At 43.1% G+C, this 21,869-nt stretch overlaps 1 protein-coding gene across 1 annotated transcript in view; it reads right to left on the bottom strand.

Annotated features, from left to right (window-relative positions):
• LOC111750833 (anoctamin-2-like) overlaps positions 1–21,869 on the bottom strand; it is an 84,899-nt gene that overhangs the window by 50,431 nt on the left and 12,599 nt on the right. Inside the window, exons 2-4 of the mRNA XM_023548716.2 lie at positions 8,054–8,165; positions 6,359–6,420; positions 6,101–6,248 (exon numbers count right to left, since the gene is read on the bottom strand). Coding sequence (XP_023404484.1) covers positions 6,101–6,248; positions 6,359–6,420; positions 8,054–8,165 — 322 coding nt within the window. The remainder of the gene's footprint in view (positions 1–6,100; positions 6,249–6,358; positions 6,421–8,053; positions 8,166–21,869) is intronic.

The following is a 21,869-nucleotide window of genomic DNA, read 5'->3' as shown; positions in this document are numbered from 1 at the left end:
ATTTTTTAATTTTAAGAGAATCTTAGAAAATTACTTTTAGAGGTAGATGATAAGCCAAAAATGATCCATCATACAACTGTGTATTCTTATATTTTTTTACCCCAAACATTCTTGTCCAGTGTGATCACCTACTTAACTCCCAAGACCTGTCTCTGTTTTTGAAAGTCAAATCTGGCCTCAAAAATTAGTGTTTTTCTTCCTTAGGGAAAGAATATGATGTAGTCTCTGGAAGTACATTAGAACAATGCTATGAATCAAAAACCACTGGGCACAAGACAGAAGCAAAAAATAGTGTTCCTGACTTGGTCTTTTCAGCCTCATACCTTGGCCCTACAGCATTTACAAAGCACCACTTGTATATTGAAAAGCCAGTGACACTCAGTAAAACTTTTTCTACTTGGAACTCCCAGAGAATGGTCCTTCCTTTCTCAGGTGTCCATACTTTCTGGATAGCAAAGCAATCATCCAAGTTGGTTTGTTACACAACCATGTTCGATGGAAATCCTTCTAGAATAATGTTTCCAAGGTTACACAGTGAGTCTATTGTAAAGCTTGGCTTTAAACCTCAATTTGTTAGGCCACCAAATCTTTGCCCTATAGAGATGTGCTATGCCAAAGAATTAAAGACCACTGGGTCTGATTTTTATAATTTACATGAGTCCTTCCTCACTGTCAGACTCAACTGTCATTTCTCTGTTGACTATGGAAGACTTTTAAAAATTATCATTATTTTATTTATTCATGTATCTCAACCGTGTCATGCATAAGGAGAATGCCAGGTGCTTGACCTCTGGATTAGAAAGGTTTAATTTATTGAGAGTGGGCTCTGAGTAGTGAATGGAAAATCCATTAATCATAAATATAGTGATTTCATATGACCAAACTCAAAATACTATCTGTAGAAGTAGATGGAACTTTAGAGAGAAAAGATCCTAGGATTTGGTAGAAGAATTTTTACTCTATGTCCCTGAATTTAATGACATAATTTTGTTGTATATAGCCTTTAGCAGGCTAGGAAATGAAAGGAGGAAAAATCTTTTGAAACAGAAATTAGTTGTACTTGGAATTGGCAGTGACCACATTTACTCAATAGGGGAGAGGTTCATAAGCCATTAGAGCTGAAAAGCACCTTAGAGATGATTATAATCTCATTGTTTTCAAAAGGCAAAGACAGTGAGACTTAGAGAAGTGACTGTCCAGAGCTTTATGAATTACTATGCAATTGCCATCAATTAAAGTATGGCATATGAAACACATATCAAGCATAAACACAAAAATTTAGCCTTCAAGGCAAACAGCCATGTGCTAATTTCATCTGTTAAGAAGCGGATGGAGTTGATGGGTGGAGAACATGCCAACACACTGTCCAGACATATGCCTGAGTTCTTACCACTCTTATACTCTATAAAAAGCTTCTGAGTCCTGGGTAAATGAGTTAAGTGGAAGACCAGATGTCCAGGGATAAAAAAAAAAAAAAGGCCATCTCATGCCCACAAAGGATTCCATCCAGAGCAGAATGCTCGTAGAATAACAATGTTCTGAAGGATAGGTGTCCTTCCCAGATGTTTGAAGGGGAATGAGGACTGTCCTTTGTAGCAGAAGTGGAGGGGCTGGTCTTATAGCTTCAAAAAGGCCAGATGTGAGTTTGTTACCATCTGTATATTCTCTGTATGCTTGTCCATGGCAAATGTTCTCTCTAAGATGGTAAGCTCCTAGAGAACAGGGACCATCTGTTTCACAAGCTTTGCTTGACTATCACTGAATGACTTTTAGTCAACAAGCAGGGAACAAGGCAAAGTTTCAGATGGTTGAGATTCTCCAGACTGATGATATCTTGATGGATGTGTAGAGACTGGTTTAATCAGGGAGGTAGAACAAGGTACTCAGACACAAACTGTTAGGGATTCAATTATGTCCCCCCAAAATGTGTGTCAACTTGGCTAGGCTATGACTCCCAGTATTGTGTGGTTGTCCTTCAATTTGTGATCTGATGTGTTGTAAATTCTAACCTCTATGATGTTAATGAGGCAGGATTAGAGGCAGTTATGTTAATGAGGCAGGACATAATCTACAGAATTAGGTTTTACATTGAGTCAATCTCTTCTGAGATATAAAAGACAGAAGTGAGCAGAGAAACAGGGGGACCACAAACCACCGAGAAAGAAGGGCCAGGAGAAGAGCGCATCCTTCGGACCTGAGGTCCCTGCACTGAGAAACTCCTAGATCCAAGGGAATATTGGTGACAAGGACCTTCCCCAAGAGGTGACAGAGAGAGAAAGACTTTCCCTGGAGCCAGTGCCCTGAATTCAGACTTTTAGTCTGAATTTTAAATCTCTGTTTGTTAAAGTAATTTACCTGTAGTATTTCTGTTATAGCAGCACTAGATAACTAAGACACAAACATTTCTTCCAATTTTCCTCCAAAGAAAGCATGGACCACCTGAGGTTGTCCCAGTGTGCAGACAGAAAAACGTAAGTATTCAGCTCGATAAATGTTGGGTGATGGTGAGAACTTTTCTGAGGACCAGGATGACAAGTGTCAAGAGGGGATGTTGAGGATTCTTATTCCTGGAAGTAGGGCTCTCATTAAAAGGGTTTTATCTCCAGGTAAACTAAATTGTCTCCTTTATAACTTCAGCCTTGTAAATGGGTTTCTGAGAAAGACCAAAGAATAGCTTTCCCTGGGGATCTTTCAGATAATTAGGGTCCCCCCCAAGGAAGCAGGTGTTGCTGGTACAATCATACATGAAGAAGAGCGTGGGGCCTTATATCCTTTAATGACTCCATCCTGCCCAAGGAACGTAGGACTCGGCAGCCTACTCAGTGAATAGATTCAGAAGAATTTTTGCCTTTGCCATGTCCTGGACCTTTCTCAAGACCTTGGTCAGGAAACCGCCATCTCCTTGAGTACCTACCCCGCCTACCTGAAGCACCTCCTGGATCATAAAATATTTATGATAAGACTTGAATCAGTCTGTTGTTTGTTTAGAAAAGAAAAATTATTCCTTTAGACAAAGTAGTGGCAGACCATTTCATTAGATATGATGGTGGCAGCTTTCTTTGAAGACATGGACATGCTCTAGAAGAAACTCTTCTGTTTATGCAGCCTTCTTTGACTTCTCCAAACCTCCAGACCTTTACTTATTCTGAATTCAGGCAGAGTTTGAACCATGTAGAGAGTACCTGGTTTCATGAAGTCTATTTTGTCTCCCAAACTAAAAATCTAAGCTTTGGGAAGACAAGCACTATTTCATTTTTTTTTCTTTATTTAATTGCATATAAATCTTGCACATAAGTGGAAAGCAAAGAACCAGAGATTGATTTTGCTCAGACCATAAATTTTGTGAGTATGGTTCTTTGGTGTACATTTCTCATCCCTTAAGACCTGAGCCATTTCAGTGAAAAGGTAGAGGCAGTGGTATTCCCTGGAAGCCTTCCCACAGTGTAAACAATGTTATCCCTGGTTATGTAGACTCATTAACAACCTGTTATATGCAGATGACATTACTTTCCTTGCTGAAAGTGAAGAGGACTTGAAGCACTTACTGACAAAGATCAAAGACTATAGCCTTCAGTATGGATTACACATCAACATAAAGAAAACAAAAGTCTTGATGAGTAGCATCTGGGGTCTTAAAAGCCTAAGATATTCCACTGATCTCCTCCCTTCGGGAGCAAGAAAGAATGAAGAAACATAAAGATACAAGGGAAAGATTAGTCCAAATGACTAATGGACCACATCTACCACAGCCTCCACCAGACTGAGTTCAGTAAAACTAGATGGTGCCTGGCTACCACCACTGACTGCTCTGGCAGCGATCACAATAGAGGGTCCTGGACAGAGCTGGAGAAAAATGTAGAACAAAATTCCAACTCACAAAAAAAGAGCAGACTTAGTGGTCTGACAGAGACTGGAGAAACCCTGAGAGTGTGGCCCCCAGACACCATTTTACCTCAGTAATGAAGTCACTCCCGAGGTTCACCCTTCAGCCAAAGATTAAACAGGTCCATAAATCAAAATGAGACCAATGGGGCACAACAGCCCAGGGGCAAGGACTAGAAGACAGAAGGGGACAGGAAAGCTGATAATAGGGAACCCAAGGTCAAGAAGGAAGAGTATTGACATGCCCTGGGGTTGTTAACTAATGTCATAAAACAATACTTGTACTAGCTATTTAATGAGAAACTAGCTTGCTCTGTAAACCTTCATCTAAAGTACAATTTAAAAAGAAAGAAAACAAAAATCCTCACAGCTGAACCAATAAGCAACATTATGATAAATGGAGAAAAGACTGAAGTCGTCAAGGATTTCATTTTACTTGGATCCACAATCAATGCCCATGGAGGCAGCAGTCAAGAAATCAAGTGACATATTGCATTGGGCAAATCTGCTGCAAATGGCCTCTTTAAAGTGTTAAAAAATAAATATGTCACTCTAAGGACTAAGGTATGCCTGACCCAAGCCAATGATATTTTCGATCACCTCATATGCATGTGAAAACTGTATCATGAATAAGGAAGACCAAAGAAGAATTGGCGCCTTTGAATTACGGTGTTGGTGAAGCATATTGAATATAACATGGCTGCCAGAAGAATGAACAAATCTGTCTTGGAAGAAGTACACCCAGAAAACTCCTTAAAAACAAGAATGGTGAGACTTGACTCACATACTTTGGACATGTTATCAGGAGGGATCAGCCCCTGGGGAAGGACATCATCCTTGGTAAAAAAAAAAAAAAATTTTTTTTTTTTTTTTTGCATCCTTGGTAGAGGGTCAGAAAAGAGAGGAAGACCTTCAATGAGATGGATTGACACAGTGGCTGCAACAATGGGCTCAAGCATAGCAATGACTGTGAGGATGGCACAGAACTGGGCAGTGTTACGTTCTTTGTACACAGGGTTGCTATGAGTTGGAACCGACTTGGCGGCACCTAACAACAGCAACAACACGTAACTTCAGAGTCTGGCTCTCCGGCCTTTAACGAATATTCCATTAGCCACTTAATATTCTTAAACTCCTTTGTCGCTTAAAGAAGCCAGACTGGATTCTAATGTCTGCAGCTAAGAACCATAGTCAATAACATGTGCAAATATAGTTGGAAAGAAAGGGATTAACAAGTTTATTTACTTCAGGACTAATCAGAACCATTAATATAGTGTGTACAGTGAATTTCCAAGAGGGAGATGGAATGAGTGATACTATCTTTGCCTAGCTCTAAGGAGACCGACAATTGCATCCCAGAATGGTCATTCTTGCAAGGAATTTGCAAAGAACCCCAACCCTGAAATGAATTGCCCATCCTGCCCTCCTAATCGTAAATGGCCTAGCCTATGATAGTTACCCCTGATCATCTTGGCTGTTCCCTGGCTCACTGGTACTTGGCTGGCCAAAAACAGCCCCTGAAACAGATTCTGCTTTAAAACCAAAAAGTGATTTAAAGGAAAGGCAGAGGGGGGCTACATTTTCCCTTTAACCTATTGGTAGAGTTTCACTAATTCCATCCTCTTTTCTTTCAAGTCCAGCGCCTGTGAGTCAGTGTTTATTTTGATAACTATCTCAATACAAAATCTGATGGAAAGAAGTCTTTCTATGAAATAGTGTAAAAATATGGGGAAAGGAGGAAGAGAGAATCCACCTGAAAACAATCCATTCTGTGTTTCATCAATGATTCATCCTTCCCCTCCTAAGATTATATATTCCACCATTTATTCTCAGAGAATTTTCTAAATAATTCCATTATCTTTTTACCCACTATATTGAAAGACCTTCTTTTACTTATCCACTGGGAGGACAAATAGCATTAAAAATATGCTCATTGAGGTCAGAGATACCTGACTCCTAGTGCTGCCACTTACTAAGTGTATATACACTTGCAGAGGTGGTTCATCTTTCTGAGCCTCAAACATCTTCAATCAGATTGGCCAACAAGGACTGCGAGAAGGAGCTTGTCCCATGGGAAAAGTTATTGGCAAGTGGACAAAGGGGTGAGCAACCAAGCCATCATAGAGGAGGAGAGGCCATGGAAATCCTGCCAGAAGTCAGACACTGCTGGGCTAAGTCCTGGCAGAAAGGAGAGAGATGAGGAGAGCTCACTACATACGGGACTCCAATCTCAAAGACGTTGTTCTGGATCAGCTGCTTCCCCAACATGATGATGCTGAGCTGAATGCAGAGCTCCATGAGGCAGCCCCCTGGAGCACACTGAGGGGAGGTGGAGAAAACAGAAGGGACGGTTAGACCAAGTGAAGCTCAGAGAAGCAAGAACACAAATTAAGCCATGCTGTGATGGGGACAAGGAAGGGGGCAGGAGGGTGCACCTATAAACCACCAGCCAGGCATGGAACACCAGTGGCTGCACTTGCCTCTTCCATTCGGTAGCCATCAAACACATAGACGTAGCTTCCGGGCCTGCCCACAAACCTGAAATCAAGAAGTGTGGGAAGAGTTAGGGAAGGAAAGAAAATGCCAGGGTTGCTTGAGAACATACAACCTGGGTGGACTAGCCACCCCCCATGTCCTCCTTTGCATCATTGGCGAGGGTGGGTACCAAATCATCCAGGGACAGGAGTTTGCACCCTGCACCCTGATATCAGCTAGCAATCACCTATAACAGAGTTCACCTCTTTACCTGGTCAAATTCCAGGTAATAGAGGCTGAGCTGGGCAGGGATTGAGGCAGGTTTTGTGTGGATCTGGGAAGGACACAAGTGTGTGTGTGTGCATAGGGGGGTATGTGTGTGTGTGTGTGCATGCACAGGTGTTTTGCACATGTGAATTCTCTGTAAGTATACTGTCTGTGCATCTTCTTCCCTCAACTAGTATCTAGAACTGATTTCTGATCATAACTCTTTATGAGGGCTTCTTCTTTCCCAGGAAATGACTGACTAAAGTTGACTAAGGTGGAGATTCCTGGGATCAGAAAATAAATAAGAAGTCTTAACTTTTTACTAGAAAAACTCAAAGGAATGGAAGAACGCTGCCACATTCCTCTTCTAAGTAGGATCTATTTTATCGGAGGATTAGAAGCCTGGGTAGATGCGGGGGAGCAGAGAGGTAAAAGCCAATCATGCAGCCAGCGGGGTAGTCAGAAGAACCCACTTTCTTGATAGGTCATCTCCTTGCTCCCCTGTTGAAATGTACTCATCCATTTGAGACTCAGCATAAATCTCTCCTTCTCTGTGAAGTCTTCTTGTTGTCTCTGTTCATAAGTAAGTGCTCCCCCAACATTTTATTTACACTTATCATAGCACTCACTGCAGATCACATGTGCTGTTGCCAAAACTATCTCTTCCAACATACCTCACGTTTCTCTAAGAGATAAAAAGCCTTTGCCGTCGAGTCAATTCCGACTCATAGCAACCCTATAGGATAGGACCCTGCTTTTTGCCTGGAATATCATATTGTACAATTTGCCATTGATAGAACCACCTTGATAGAACCACCAGTGAAGTATACACTCATTGATACGGGCAGTCTCTCTGCTACTATTATTTTACTATAGCCAAGGGCAGAGGTCCTGGGAAGAGGGTTGTGGTTTGGGTCACAAACAAGTCTACAGGATATTATCAAGGGTGGACTATGACAACCCTTGCTATAATGTCTGTTTGATGAGCTTTTAGTTCTAGGGAAGCTTTCCTAGCATAGCTGGTTGATGTCTACTGGGACATCTCCTTGCAGGTAGCCAGCTGAACTCACCATAAAAAATACTTATCAGAAGTGATTTTACATCCAGACATAAGAGTCACTGGTCTGACACGGAATTCTCTCCTGCCTCATCTACAAAGTTGGGAGGCACAAATTCTCAGATTCCTTTTTCGGGGTCCAGAACCAAATCCCTGTAGAGTTGCCCTGGTTATCAGAATCTGAAGGTGCTAATTCAAAACAATTTGGTGCTAACACCCCTGCTGGGGTGAGCAGCCAGGTCGGGATGGGTCTGGGAAAGGAAACTGAGGATGTGAGTTGACAATGGGGCTGGGCTGACCTATTTATCCTGCAATGGAGGACCTGGTCTCAGGGACATAAAGGCTTTCCATGTATAATGCTGTGCTACTCACCTCCCCTTGAAAAAGGCCACGTAGAAAATGGGGGAGTAGGCATTGACAAACTTCAGCAAGAAAGCTTTGAGTATCAAGCGCTCCTCAAAAGTCTGTTCTGTTTTTGGAACCTCTGCAAGAGAAGAGCAAAGCTGATGAGACTGAGAGACAGACTTCTCACCTCTGCAGAGTTTGGACCCTGTGATACAAGTTACTGTCTCTCGGTTTACTCCTTCAGAGCAGAAACCAAGAGATTATCTCCTTGGTCCATTAGAAGCAAATTCATCTAGAAAGCCCCAAAATGTTTACCAGGTAATAGGAGGTTACAGAAGGTAAAGAGTGAATCTGATCACCACCTTTGTCCACTAATTCTGTCCTCTGATTTCTGACTGTACTCCCCAGAGAGGGGTTCTGAGCAGGCAGAGCTTCCCACCACCAGGGGAATTCAGTTTTTACCTGTATATCGCTTCCATAGAATTTTACTTGAACAAAAGTCCCTGACTGAAAAGGTCCACTAATTGCTGAACTTGTCAAGAGGCAGCAAAGATTTGTTTTGGGCACATGACACTGTTGTTTCCCTTTTTTCCTCCTTTGTTTTTAGGATCCACACACCATGACAAATGGCTTGGAAAAGATAAGCGGTGACAGGGCCATACTCTTTAGGGGCAGAAGGAAAGTACAACCTGTGCATCACGTGGATCCTGGTACAGTCTGATGGTGTGCCTAGCACGTGGAAAAAGTCCCAGGGCCTGCCAGCCAATGGGTGCTGGGTACAGATAAGACTGATGTGTGGACCTGCCTGACTTGCCTGCCCGCCTGACTCACATGTGTTTTGTGGGACCCATCCAGACGATGGACAAAAGCCCTGTTCACTCCCCCTGGGATACCCTTCCCTGTCCCATCTCCTCATGTTCAAATCCATCACATTCTTTAAGGTCCAGATCAAATGTTACCCAGCATCTCCTTCCTGAAGCCTTCCCAGATTCCTTCAGCTGGCAGTCATCTTTTCCTTTTTCTTATATGGTACTTTCTATCTCTCTGTATTAATCACTTATGGATATATATATATATATATACATGTATATATATATATCAACAATAGTAACTCTCATTGACTGCTTGAGTGTTAGTTTGGATCCTCCCCCAAGCAGGCGCTAAGTCAAGGATTTGGGAGTAGGCAGGTTATTTTTGAATTGCTCCTAGAAAGCACGGCGAGAGAGTCGGGTGGTAAAACAGAGAAAGGAGGGAAGACAAGACAGATGTGTCCATGAACAAGTTAATGCCACAGGGGCCCAACTCCACGGGGGACCTTCAGAGAGGCTGTGCGAATCACACCTGAAAATTAGCACACTAACTCCTGTCCCTCACTGGCTGAAGGTCACTGCTGGGGTTAACTTCCTGGCACTTCCAGCCTGCCCTGTGTATGGCCGGAATGTAACCCACAGTCAGAGAGGTGCAAGAAGCCCTTGGTGTGAACAAGAACTTTCTGGAGTGTGCCAAAGGTATGGGTGGTGAATCAAAATGTCTGTGCCCAGTTGCTCTACAGAGGGCACTGCACATGGGTGTATGCATTCCTTATCTCATCCAGTCCTCACAATAACCCTAAATGCTTGGCTTTTACAGATGAAGGGAATTGACACCCAGAGAGGTTAGCACCATGCTCAAGATCAGACAGCCAGTAAGTAACAGAGTTAAAATTTGAACCCAGATCTGCCTGTCTCTAAAGACAGTTTGTACTGCACCGCACTTGGAAATCAGGATCTTCGACCAAGTAATGTTTGCATCAGACACCTTCCTTCACCTCCCGACCCTACATCCCCAGCCTAACATTATGCACCTAAGAAATAACTGCTGTTCAGTTTACATTTATTGAGCACTACTGTGTGCTGGTTACCATGCTGAGATGCATAATGATTTCATTCCTTCCTTCAAGGGGCTTCATTTTGCAAGGTCCCTGTGGACAGCCTTTTGCAAACTGCCAAGTCTCTTCCAGGTTCAGTCTGTAAGCCGCAAGATAGCCTCTCCCCTTCCATCACGGCAGAAGGGGATCCCAGGGAGAAGAAGGATGCATTCCCAGGACCTAGTTTCCCCACAGCACACTGAGCCTGTAATTCATTTTAAATCCTAGAATACAGTCTCCAGTATGAGGAGATAAGGTGGCTGGCAGTGATGGCTGCTCTTACTGGTACTTCACCAACAACCTTTCCCACACTGCACAGCTGTCTGTGTAAAGACCCTCTTTTGGTAAAAGACTAAAGCACCCACCCTTCCCCCTCAGCCTTGGAGAGCCTCTAAGGTGGTCTTGGCACCTGAAGATTCAAGACCACAAAGATACAGGGGTTTCTGTGTAGGGAATACCCTGCCAGAGGAGCCTCAGCGGAGCTGAGAACTGCAGTGAACATTATTGCTTTGTTGAGCATCTTCAACTGTATAACGCATCGTTTAGGAATTGCTGTATTTGGTGAAAAAAAATTTTTTTTAATAGATTTGGCAAATATATATGTGTTGTTACTGTCGTTAGGTGCCATCAAGTCAGTTCTGACTCATAGCAACCCTATGTACAACAAAACGAAACACTGCCAGGTCCTGTGCCATCCTCACAATCATTGTTATGCTTGAGCCCATTGTTGCAGCCCCTGTGTCAATTCACTTCATCGAGGGTCTTCCTCTTTTTCACTGACCCTTCATTTTACCAAGCATGATGCCCTTCCCCGGGAACTGATGCCTTCTGATAACATGTCCAAAGTACCTGAGACACAGTTTTGCCATCTTGCTTCTAAGGAGTATTTTGGGTGTATTTCTTCCAAGACAGACTTGTTCATTCTTTTGGAAGCCCATGGTATATCCAATATTCTTTGCCAACACTACAACTGAAAGGCATCAATTCTACTTTTGTCTTCCTTATTCGTTGTCCAGTTTTCACATGAATGTGATGTGATTGAAAACACCATGGCTTGGGTGAGGTGCATCTTAGTCCTTAAAGTGACATCTGCTTTTTTAACACCTTTAAGAAGTCTTTTACAGCAGATTTGCCGAATGCAATGCATCTTTGGATGTCTTAACTGCTGCTTCCATGGGTGTTGATTGTGGATCCAAGTAAAGTGAAATCCTTGACAATTTCAATATTTTCTTCATTTATCATGCTATTGCTTATTGGTCCAGTTGTCAGGACTTTTGTTTTCTTTATGTTGAGGTATAACACACATTGAAGGCTGTAGTCTCTGATCTTCAACAGTGTTTCAAAACCTCTTTACTTTCAGCAAGCAAGGCTGTATCATCTGCATAACACAGGTTATTAATGAGTCTTCCTCCAATCCTAATACACGTTCTTCTTCATACAGTCCAGCTTCTTAGATTATTTACTCAGCATACAGATTGAATAAATACGGTGAAAGGATACAACCTGACGCACACCTTTCCTGACTTTAAACCATGCAATATCCCCTTGTTCTGATCAATTATCCCTTGATCTATGTACAGGTTCCTTATCAGCACAGTTAAGTGTTCCCGAATTCCCATTCTTTGCAATGTTATCCATAATTTGTTATGATCCACACAGTTGAATTCCTTTGCACAGTCAATAAAACCCAGATAAACATCTTGCTGGTATTCTGTATTTTCAGCCAGGATCCATCTGACACCTGCAGTGATATCCCTCTTTCCATGTCCTGTTCTGAATCCAGCTTGAATTTCTGGGAGTTCCATGTTGACGTACTGCTGCAACTGCTTTTGAATGATCTCCAGCAAAATGTTACTTGCATTAATGATATTAATGATACTGTTCAATAATTTCCACATTCAATTGGATCACCTCTCTTTGGAATAGGCTTAAATATGGAACTCTTCCAGTCAGTTGGCCAGGTAGCTGTCTTCTAAATTTCTTGGCATAGATGAGTGAGCACTTCCAGCACTGCATCCATTTCTTGAAATATCTCGATTGGTATTCCGTCACTTCCTGAAGCTTTGTTTTTCACCATAGTCTTCAGTGCAACTTGGACTTCTTCCTTCAGTACCATTGGAACTTGATCATATGCTACCCCCTGATATGACTGAACATAGATGAATTCTTTTTGGTACAGTGACTCTCTGTATTCCTTCCATCTTTTTTGATGCTTCCTGAGTCATTCAGTATTTTGCCCATAGAATCCTTTGCTATTGCAACTTGAGGCTTGAAATTTTTCATCAGTTTTTTCAGCTTGAGAAATACTGAGTGTGTTCTTCCCTGTTGTTTTTCTAACTCCAGATCTTTGCACATTTCATTATATATATATATATATACATATGTCTATATATATATAGACACATACAGAGTTTAATACTAAAAATTCACTGATAGCAAGACCTGTCATGGGGTGAAGAACCCTGGAATATAAGTGCTGTTTGTGTGAGGCCTGCTATGTCTTCTGGGAGAGACTGTGAGGCAGAGATTGGCCAGATGCTAATCAAATGCGCTTCCTCTTCTTGAACACACAGTTAGATGAAGGCAACATGGATGAGTTCTGGCCAATGAAATGTGAGTGGAAATGATGTATGTGCCTTCCAGGCCTTGCCTGTAAAATTTCCTATGAGGTTTTCTTTTCCTTTCCCTTTGCTTCCCTGTGCTATTCTATCCTCGCCTCTCTTCTCTTCATCTCCCTCCTCTTCTCTTCTTCTGGGGAGATATAAAGGTCCAGTGGAACACTTCCTGGTCCCAGAGGATAGTAACACCACAAGCAAGAAGAAGCCCAGATCCCTGAATCATGGGGTGAAAGGCTGAACTATGAGAGGACCAAGAAGTACATCTTTCATTGAGGTTTCTAAATTTTTTACATTATTGTTACAGTAGCTAAAAACAAAAAATCAAACACTTTGCCATTGAGTCGATTCCAGCTCAACAGTTGCTAGAGTTGCTTAAATTGACTAACACAGGTGGTAAAGAAACAGACCTTGAGATACTAGTTATAACATTTCTAAAGAAAGAGAAAGGGCTCCCCCAGCTTGGGCTCTTAGGGTGTCGGGAGAGTGTTTCTAAGCAGCTAAGGGGTCACTGAGGGAGGCGGAGCTGAAAGGCAAAAGACTGTGCACCTGTGGAAGACGTGGTTGATTGTTGGTGGGGAGAAACACCTTCTAGCATAAATCATCGGGAATTCATTTGAAGTTCTTGACCCTTTGGTGATCCATAGGACATACAGTATCCTAACCACTTTTTATGCCTCTAGGATTCTTTGGGAAGGAGGTAGCCCAATTTTAAAGCCTTTAGTTTCAAGGTGGGAGCCTCTTGAAATGAGTGAAACTCAAAAACTCTGAGCTGGAGCCACATTTTTGTGTAGATTGAGCATTGTCTTAGGCGATGCCTCCTGGGTGTGTGAATTTTCTAAACTTTTGACAGGTTTGCCTTTATTTCTGTGAGATAAGCCTCCTCAGTATTTTTCCAAGTTACTATGCTCTTGTGAGAATGTATTTATCACAAAAATAAGCTATTCCCAGTCTTCATTCAGTCATAGTGGCTATTTTCTCCCTGATATCATTCCATTGCTTCCAGGTATTACTGGCTCCCTGCTTTTCTAGCTTCTGAACAGTAAATAATACCTTTGCAATAAGGAATACTGCATTTCATTGGTGCTTTTCAAGAAACTTGAACTCTTATAAGTTATTCTCATCCTGCATTCAATCTTAGGGCCCAATCATTGCTTCCACACGTAGCAGGTGGAATGCACCACTGTGAGCAGTTTTGCAGTACTCCAGGGCACCTGCTTCTGCTTCTTAGGTGTTAGTACTGCTTTTATCATAATGAAGAATACATAGTAGTGGTAATTTTCTCAAGAAAATGCAAATTCCTTTAGTTTTATTTATTTGGTCTGTCAGTACTACTTTAGCAGTAATGAAGAAGGCATTGTAGTGGTAATTTTCCTGAAATAAAAAAAAATTTTTTTTTGGCTTTATTTATTTGGGCTGTAAATACTACTTTTGCAGTAAGGAAGAATGCATTGTACCATGTTTTGAACGGTTTCATGAAAAACAACAAAAAGGCTAAGAAGAAGGAGACTAGAACACAATGCATGTGCAGTTATTGCCAGGTTCCTTCATGTTTCACCTCATATTTTATAAATTTTCAAGAAATAAAAAAACAAACAAAAAAACCCATTGTATCATCGACTCATATCAGTAAAATTTACTATGTCCAGGGTCTGCTAGGACAAGTGGGATCCCAGATAATAGGTATCAAAATCCATAAGCATAACAAAAATTCTGAATTGGTCCTTTAATCGGCAGGACTTCCATTAGTGAAAACACATGGTATCAACGAAAAATTCAAAGAAGAAAATAATTGGATCACCAACCCTCCAAAACCGAAAGAAGCAAACCACCTGTTAGAGGCCTAAAAAAGAGCTGCAATAGTATACAAGGAAGCCCTCTAGGCTGAAGAGATGCAGCAATAAAACGCAGTGTTAGCAGAGAACAGTAGCAAATTGAGGGAAGAGGCCCCTGACATAAACTCCTGATAGCATCACTGATGGTCCAAATGGGAGCAGAGGCTTACCGAGAAGACCGACACAGGCAGAAGGGAGCCCCCTGGGACCCACAGCCCTGGGACAAGACTTGAGAATGGCAAAGCTTAGAGACTCCATAGTGCCACTATTAGGTCCCCAGGTAGTGCAAATAGTTTGCACTTGACTACTAGCCTAAAGGTTGACAGTTTGAACCCAGCCAGCAGCACTGTGGAAGAAAGGCCTGGTGATCTGCTTCTATAGGATTACAGCCAAGAAAACCCTATGGAGCAGTTCTACTCTGTATCACATGGGGTCGTCTTGAGTTGGAATTGATTTGACGGCAATGGGTTTGGTCTATTTTTGTTTACTGCTACTATTGCAACTGTGATCCTGGCTTTGATTCTTCTCTAAAGCTTAAAGGATCTGAGGAAAAGAGAGCTACTCATTTATCCTAGCCCCTGGTGAATCCTAAAAAACATGGTATCACTGCTGCAGAGCCAAGAATACTAAAAACTCTGATTCACTCTCAAAATTTCCCTTTTTTCTGAAACACACTTTACTTCCCTTATGTTAGTGAAGAGACCCTAGAGGCCTTGGCAGGCCATACTAAAGCAACCCTGTCATTCGTTGTGGCTCAGTTGTGTGTTGGGGGGAGTGACTATTTTCTTGTTTGGTTTTGCTACAAAAGATGGCCGTAGGTTCAGACTTTAGCATCAGACACATCTGAGCTCAAATAGAGAATGTAATTACAGGAGTGAATTTATACAAAAAGATGATAATGGCACCTGCCTCACAGGATTGTCTTGACAACAGGATGGGAATGCTTATAGAGCACTTAGCTTAGTGCTTGGCATATGGTGACCTCAATAAATGGTAGGTCTTATTGTCATAGAGGGTATTGGTGGTTCAGTGAATTCTCACCTTCTATGCAGTAGACTAGGGTTCGATTCCCTACCAATGCACCTATTGCTCACCCACCACGCATCTCATCTGTCAATAGGGCTTGTGTGCTGCTATGATGCTGAAAGGGTTTCAGGAGAGCTTCCAGCCTAAGGTGGACTAGGAAGAAAGGCCTGTTCTGCTTCCCAAAATCAGCCAATGAAAACCCTACAGATCACAATCATGAAGATGTCAAAGTACCGGGCAACATTTCCTTCCACTGTGCTGGGGGTGACCATGAGTAAGGGGCCTACTCAACAGCAGCTCACAACAATTGTTCATAACCTCATCACAGTCATCACTAATGTCAAACAGCCCCACTTCCAACAACAGAGTTGGGTCTTCTATAGTCAGATGTTTGTGTACATGTCTAGCCCTTGGAGGTTCTGAGCATCATTTCCTTGTTGACTACTGAAACCATGTCCTACCAATCAGTGGTGAGCATGGCTGGTAGGGGACTTGCTGGCACACAGCTCAGGAAGTTCAATCAATACATCCCTTATCCCCGCCCCTCGAGGAACTCTACACCCCAAGTTTCTTGAGTCATTCCAGGTGACCTTGGCAGTAGCATTGCCTGCTAGAGAATCTGGAGACATCACTGTAATACTATGAAAAAGTCTACAGTGATCTCTCTCAGCTGGTAGACGGCTTTGTGGTTTTTTCCTTCCTGACATGCCTGGGGGGATGCACACACCATCCCATAAGATAAAAGACCTGGGCAAACCCCAGACATGGGCAGACCCCAGTCCACTGCACTGCTTCTCCAGATAACCATTTGGATAACAATATGTACTCATCTTTTACAGTTAACAGAGCCCCTTCTGTTACTTTTTCTTAGTTTCTCTATGTTGGCCAAAGCCCCATAGATGCCTAACCTCTAAGGCCTTTTCCCTCCCTGCTGCAAATCTAGCCCCAAAAAAGAAGCTAGTGCCTCCCTTTTGGAGTGATTTACACCTATCAGGCCCTCACTGGGCTGAGGATTCTGCAGCCCCTTCTTGCACCTCAGTCTTATTTCCTTAAAGAAAATGATTCTGAGGCCCAGGGGCCAGTGCCTGCATTGATTTCTAAGGGCACTCTCAGTTTTAAGACCTCATAACTCTGAACGAACCCCCATGTGCCTCTTAACCTTATCACTTTTCCTGCCCCCAATCCTGCCCTGCTCCTACCACATACAGTTTGGATGGATTTTTTACAATGAGCAACGTCAGAGAGATACGTCTTCCAGGCAGATCACAGCTGCTGCCAGATGTAATCCACTCTGCACATTTGTTGAATGTATGAAGGAAGGAATGACAGGAAGGAAACATTATTTGGAACAATATTTATTTATTAATAACCCCTGTTACCTTCCAAGAAGGACAAATCTTAAGGAGGGATCTTTGTTTGCTGAACAAGATACTGGATGTGAAGACACAAGAGAGGAGTAAACAAAAGAGAGTTAAATTTCCTGACATAAGACAAGACGAGGGCTGTGAGAGTTAGATATAAGACCCAAAAGAGGCTGAAGTCAGTGAGATGGGAGAAATGAGGTAGGTGCAGCCAAAGAAAAAATGGAAGTAGCAAGTGTTGTAGGGATGGGGTATAAAGATGCCAGAGGAAATCTTCACCAATGTCACTGCGTAGTTTGTAGTACAACTTCTTCCTCTGCCACTTCACAGAATTTTCAGTAAGGATTCATTCAAATCTGCTGTCTTTATCAGTACTTGGTGAATCCTGGATTTGCTCTTTAGGGATGTACTGAAGGACTGAGTACTACTTCAGGATGGACATAGGGGCAAGAACTGAGTGTCTTGTACCTGGGTTACGAGAGAGAGATTGAGAAAAAAGAAGAGAAAGGAGAGGTGGATGGGGAGAGGAGAAAGGGAAGAGGAGAGAGAGAAAAGAGCAAGAATAAGAACAAGAACATGAAGAAGGAGGAGATAAAAGAGAAGGCAGTGGGATAAAGAAGGAAGGGAAGAAGGGAGGGAGGGAGGAAGGGAGAAAGGAAGAGAGAGAAGAAGGAAGGTAGGGAGGAAAGGGAGGGAAAACTTTTTAATAGGAATTTGAGCCTCTGTACAGTGTCCCTGGAGCATCTAATTCAACAGTAACTTAAATGCATCTTGACTTACCCTTAAATATCCTTGGGGTAAGAAAAAAAGCAACAACAACAACAAAAATGTCACTAAAAAATGAGTAATTGGGTTTGAGCGTCTGAAAATTTGGAAAACTGATCTTGTAAATGTGGCTAGAAGGGGATTAAGGATGAGATATGGGGTAGCATATGTCTTTAATTTTCTTTTTATAATCCCCTTTGAACTGTTTGTTCTCAAATCTCCCAGTCCCTATAGGAATTTTCTCAAAGTTCTCTGGAAAAAGAATCTGGTCCTTTCAGAGCTCTTTGCTCCAACTGGAAATGAGTGGTTCCCTTCCTCCATACTGGTAAATCATGGGCCTGGTTGTTATTTATTAGTTTTATTTCTAAAAACAGCCAGTGCCTGTGCTTATGGGGCCATGAGCCACCAGAAATAACAGGCATTTCCAATAAACAATCTGAATCCACTTGCTAGGCCACTAAATCAGCTGAAGATGCTCTGGGGGCATGCTGTGTGTGCTTTGTTGAGCCTTCTGGAGAAGGAGGATCTCAGGGAGCATCTCACACTGAGGGAGAAATGGGGGGGGTGTGAGGGAGGGTGAGCTCAGTCTCTGGAAGAGACATCCTTCAGTGCAGTCAGTAAGACAGAGCCATAATATGCTGCCCATGCTACCTAGTATTAATCTGGATTTCTAGACTAACAGCTATGATTTTGAGAAAAACGTGTTTTTCCTTGGTGGGCAAAACCAGGATGTGAAACCATATGCCCTGAGGGGTCTTAACCAAGTGGCCATCTGCACCCCTCAAAATACAGGGGCCCAGGAAGAGTGCTGTCTGCGTGCTGTTGCCAACAAGATATTTTCGCAGAAGAAAATACACATAAGCATCTTGTGACCATGATGTAAGTATCCTGTGAAACTATCTGTAAGCACTAACTATACTATTAGTAATCAGTAACCAATCAGAGTGTGATTACTACAATATTCATTGATTTTCCTGTAATTGCCCTCCCTATGGTTTGGTTCCTATTTTTACCCCATAAGAATACTTGTATAATGAAACTGCCCCAGACTACCTGGTTCCATTTTCAATGGGCTACATTAGTTTCCCGATTGCAATTGTTTTAAATCCTTAATAAACCTTTCTGTTTTACTTTGAAATAACATTTAAGTTTTTCTCTACAACAGCTCCAAAGTTCTAGGGCTTCAGTTTGACTTTTTGATATCCCTCAACAGACTGTACAGGGAGCCCCACCTGCCTATGGCACAGGCTCCTGGGACTGAAGAAATGGAACAAGATCTTTTTGGTTTTCCCAGAGCTCACTTGGGGTGAGGTGAGCTCTACAGAACAGGTGCATTTCAAGAACAATCTGCATTTCAAGCCACTAGGCAGGGTATTCTCACCAGACACAGTCCCTGGAATGGTCTGAATCTTATCCCCATAAGGAAATGGTCCCACTGTGTGTTTCATAAGATTCCAACTAAAGTGCCTTTAGATTTCAGTTGCTATTAGGATGCACAGAGGAGTGGACTTGGAGAGAGTGTGAGTAGGTAGACAGGCAACTCCTTTCTCATCATTCGTATGCTCCTGGAATCCCACCTCCCCCGGAAGCCTCCTCAGCTTGATTAGAGGGCGACTGAGGGTTTCTCCCACTCCCAATTCACTGGAGCAGATTTCCAACCAAGGACAGACGCCATCTCGGGCCAGAAAAGAAAATCAAATGGAGTTCCTATGCAGAGCCATTACCCACCCACCCCCCATTCTTTTAAATTTTAAACCTCTGGTGCATTGTGTCATGAAAAAATATGAGAGCAAATGACCCAGCTGTAAGCTGCCTTGGAAAATAATTAGTGTGAAAGCCCAAGTTAGTCCCAGGGGGCCAGCTTAGGACTCAGAGTCCCCAGAGCTTCATCCTAATCATACGGAAGCAGCATGGCCGGCATGAGAATGCCAGCTGCAGAATCTGGATTTTGGAGAGGCAGCTCCCCCTAACTGGTGTCCCCAGCAACCCAGCCAGCAGCTATACAATGATGGCCACAAGACAAAATGGGGAGATGCCCAAGTGTGCATTTCCATTAGCACCAGCCCTGGCCCTGCTCAGGGGAGACGGGCCCTTCAGGGAAGAGCAGAGAGACACAAGAGCCTTAACCTGTGTGGCTGGGTCAGCAAGCAAAGGTGCCCCTCCCTACCTCTCTCCCAGGGCAGATCAAGCCTTTGCAAACAGCAATGTTTTCTAAGAGCCCAACCATCTGGTCTTCCCTCCATTTGTGTGTGTGTGGGGTGGGGGGGTGGGGGGGACTGTCGCAGCTTCCAGTGTGAAGTTGTTGCCTTGTTTGTTCCGTGGGGAGGGAATCACCAACCAGCTGTGTAATTAGGCAGCCAGCGCACTGCCTAAGGGAGCTGAGAGTGCCAGAAATGGAGACTAAGGACAGGTGTTCCTGAGATGCTCCCGTGCCCCCAGAGACGCCGACCCTAGATCCAGAAGAAAATGTTTGTCTCCAAAAAAGGGACCCAAGTCCTTACCGTGTTGGGTGATGGTCTAGCCCAAGGTGACAGTGCCCTGGACCCTCTCATTTTAAGGAAAAAGTGAAAACAAACAAAAAAGGCCTAAACATGAAGGAAGCACCTGGACAAAAAGAGAGAGAGTAAAGCAAAAGTGCAAACATAGTGCTTTGTTATGGCCCAACAATGACAACCCGACACCAGTGTGCACTATGTACCAGGCACTATACACGGGAATTTTACACGGATTTTCCCATTTACTTGTTACTTATAAGGATGTTCTCCCCAGGACAAAGACAGGAGCAGGAAGAGAACACGTAGGCGTGCCTTGAGCATGGTCACAGAGGCTCCCTGACACCAATGGGTCATCCAGACCAGCACACACAGGAAACAGACAATCCCCCAGTGAGGAGGAATGCAGCCCTGCCAGCCTCATTCCTGGGAAGACAACCCAAAAGGGATGCTCTTAGCTCTGTCTTACCCTTTTCTATCCTTTTCTTACTTATTAATTCAACAAAATATCGATCAAGTGACTATCACATGCCAGGTGTTAGGCACTGTCATGGTCTAGAAGGGGAAGGTGGACAAAAAAGACCATTTCAGAGAACAATGAGTATTAAAGCAATATGCAGGGATATGAGACGGAGGAGACAAGGGTGGTAGGAAGACGGTTTTAGTAAGAGTGGTCAGGAAAGGCCTGTGAGGAGGTGACCTCTAAGTAGACACCTAAAGGACAAGGAGAAGCCAGTACTGAGAGGAGGTGGAGAGTATTCCAGATGGTGATGACAGCAAGGGCAAGGGCCTCGGGGCAGGAAAGACCCAGAGATGCACAAGAAATAGATAGGCCCAAGTTATGGGAGCTTTCTGAGTGTTGTTGTTATTAGGTGCCGCCAAGTTGGTTCCAACTCATAGCGACCATACGCACAACAGAATGAAACACTGGCAGGTCCTGCACCGTCCTTACAATCGTTGTTATGCTTGAGCTCATTGTTGCAGCCACTGTGTCAATCCACCTCATTTAGGGTCTTCCTCTTTTCTGCTCACCCTGTAGTTTGCCAAGCATGATGGCCTCCTCCAGGGACTGATCCCTCCTGACATGTCCAAAGTATGTAAGACGCAGTCTCGCCATCCTTGCTTCTAAGGAGCATTCTGGTTGTACTTCTTCCAAGACAGATTTGTTCGTTCTTTAGGCAGTCCATGGAATATTCAATATTCTTCGCCAACACCACAACTTAAAGGTGTCATTTCTTCTTCAGTCTTCCTTATTCATTGTCCAGCTTTCACATGCATATGATGCAATTGAAAATACCATGGCTTGGGTCAGGCACACCTTAGTCTTCAAGGTGACATCTTTACTTTTCAACACTTTAAAGAGGTCCTTTGCAGCAGATTTACCCAACGTAATGCGTCGTTTGACTTCTTGGCTGATGCTTCCATGGGTGTTGATTGTGGATCCAAGTAAAATGAAATCTTTGACAACTTCAATCTTTTCTCCGTTTATCATGGTGTTGCTCATTGGTCCAGTTGTGAGGATTTTTCTTTTATGTTGAGGTGCAATCCATACTGAAGGCTGTGGTCTCTGATCTTCCTTAGTAAGTGGTTCAAGTCCTCTTCACTTTCAGCAATCAAGGTTGTGTCATCTGCATAACGCGGGTTGTTAATGAGTCTTCCTCCAATCCTGATGCCCCATTCTTCTTCATATAGGCCAGCTTCTCAGATTATTTGCTCAGCATACAGATTGAATAGGTATGATGAAAGGATACAACGCTGGCATACACCTTTCCTGACTTTAAACCAATCAGTATCCCCTTGTTCTGTCCGAACAACTGCCTCTTGATCTATGTAAAGGTTCCTC

Source organism: Loxodonta africana, chromosome 4, assembly GCF_030014295.1.
Source record: "Loxodonta africana isolate mLoxAfr1 chromosome 4, mLoxAfr1.hap2, whole genome shotgun sequence".
NCBI lineage: Eukaryota > Metazoa > Chordata > Mammalia > Proboscidea > Elephantidae > Loxodonta > Loxodonta africana.
Note: the sequence above shows the minus strand (reverse complement) of the source record. Positions and strands in the feature narration are given on the sequence as shown.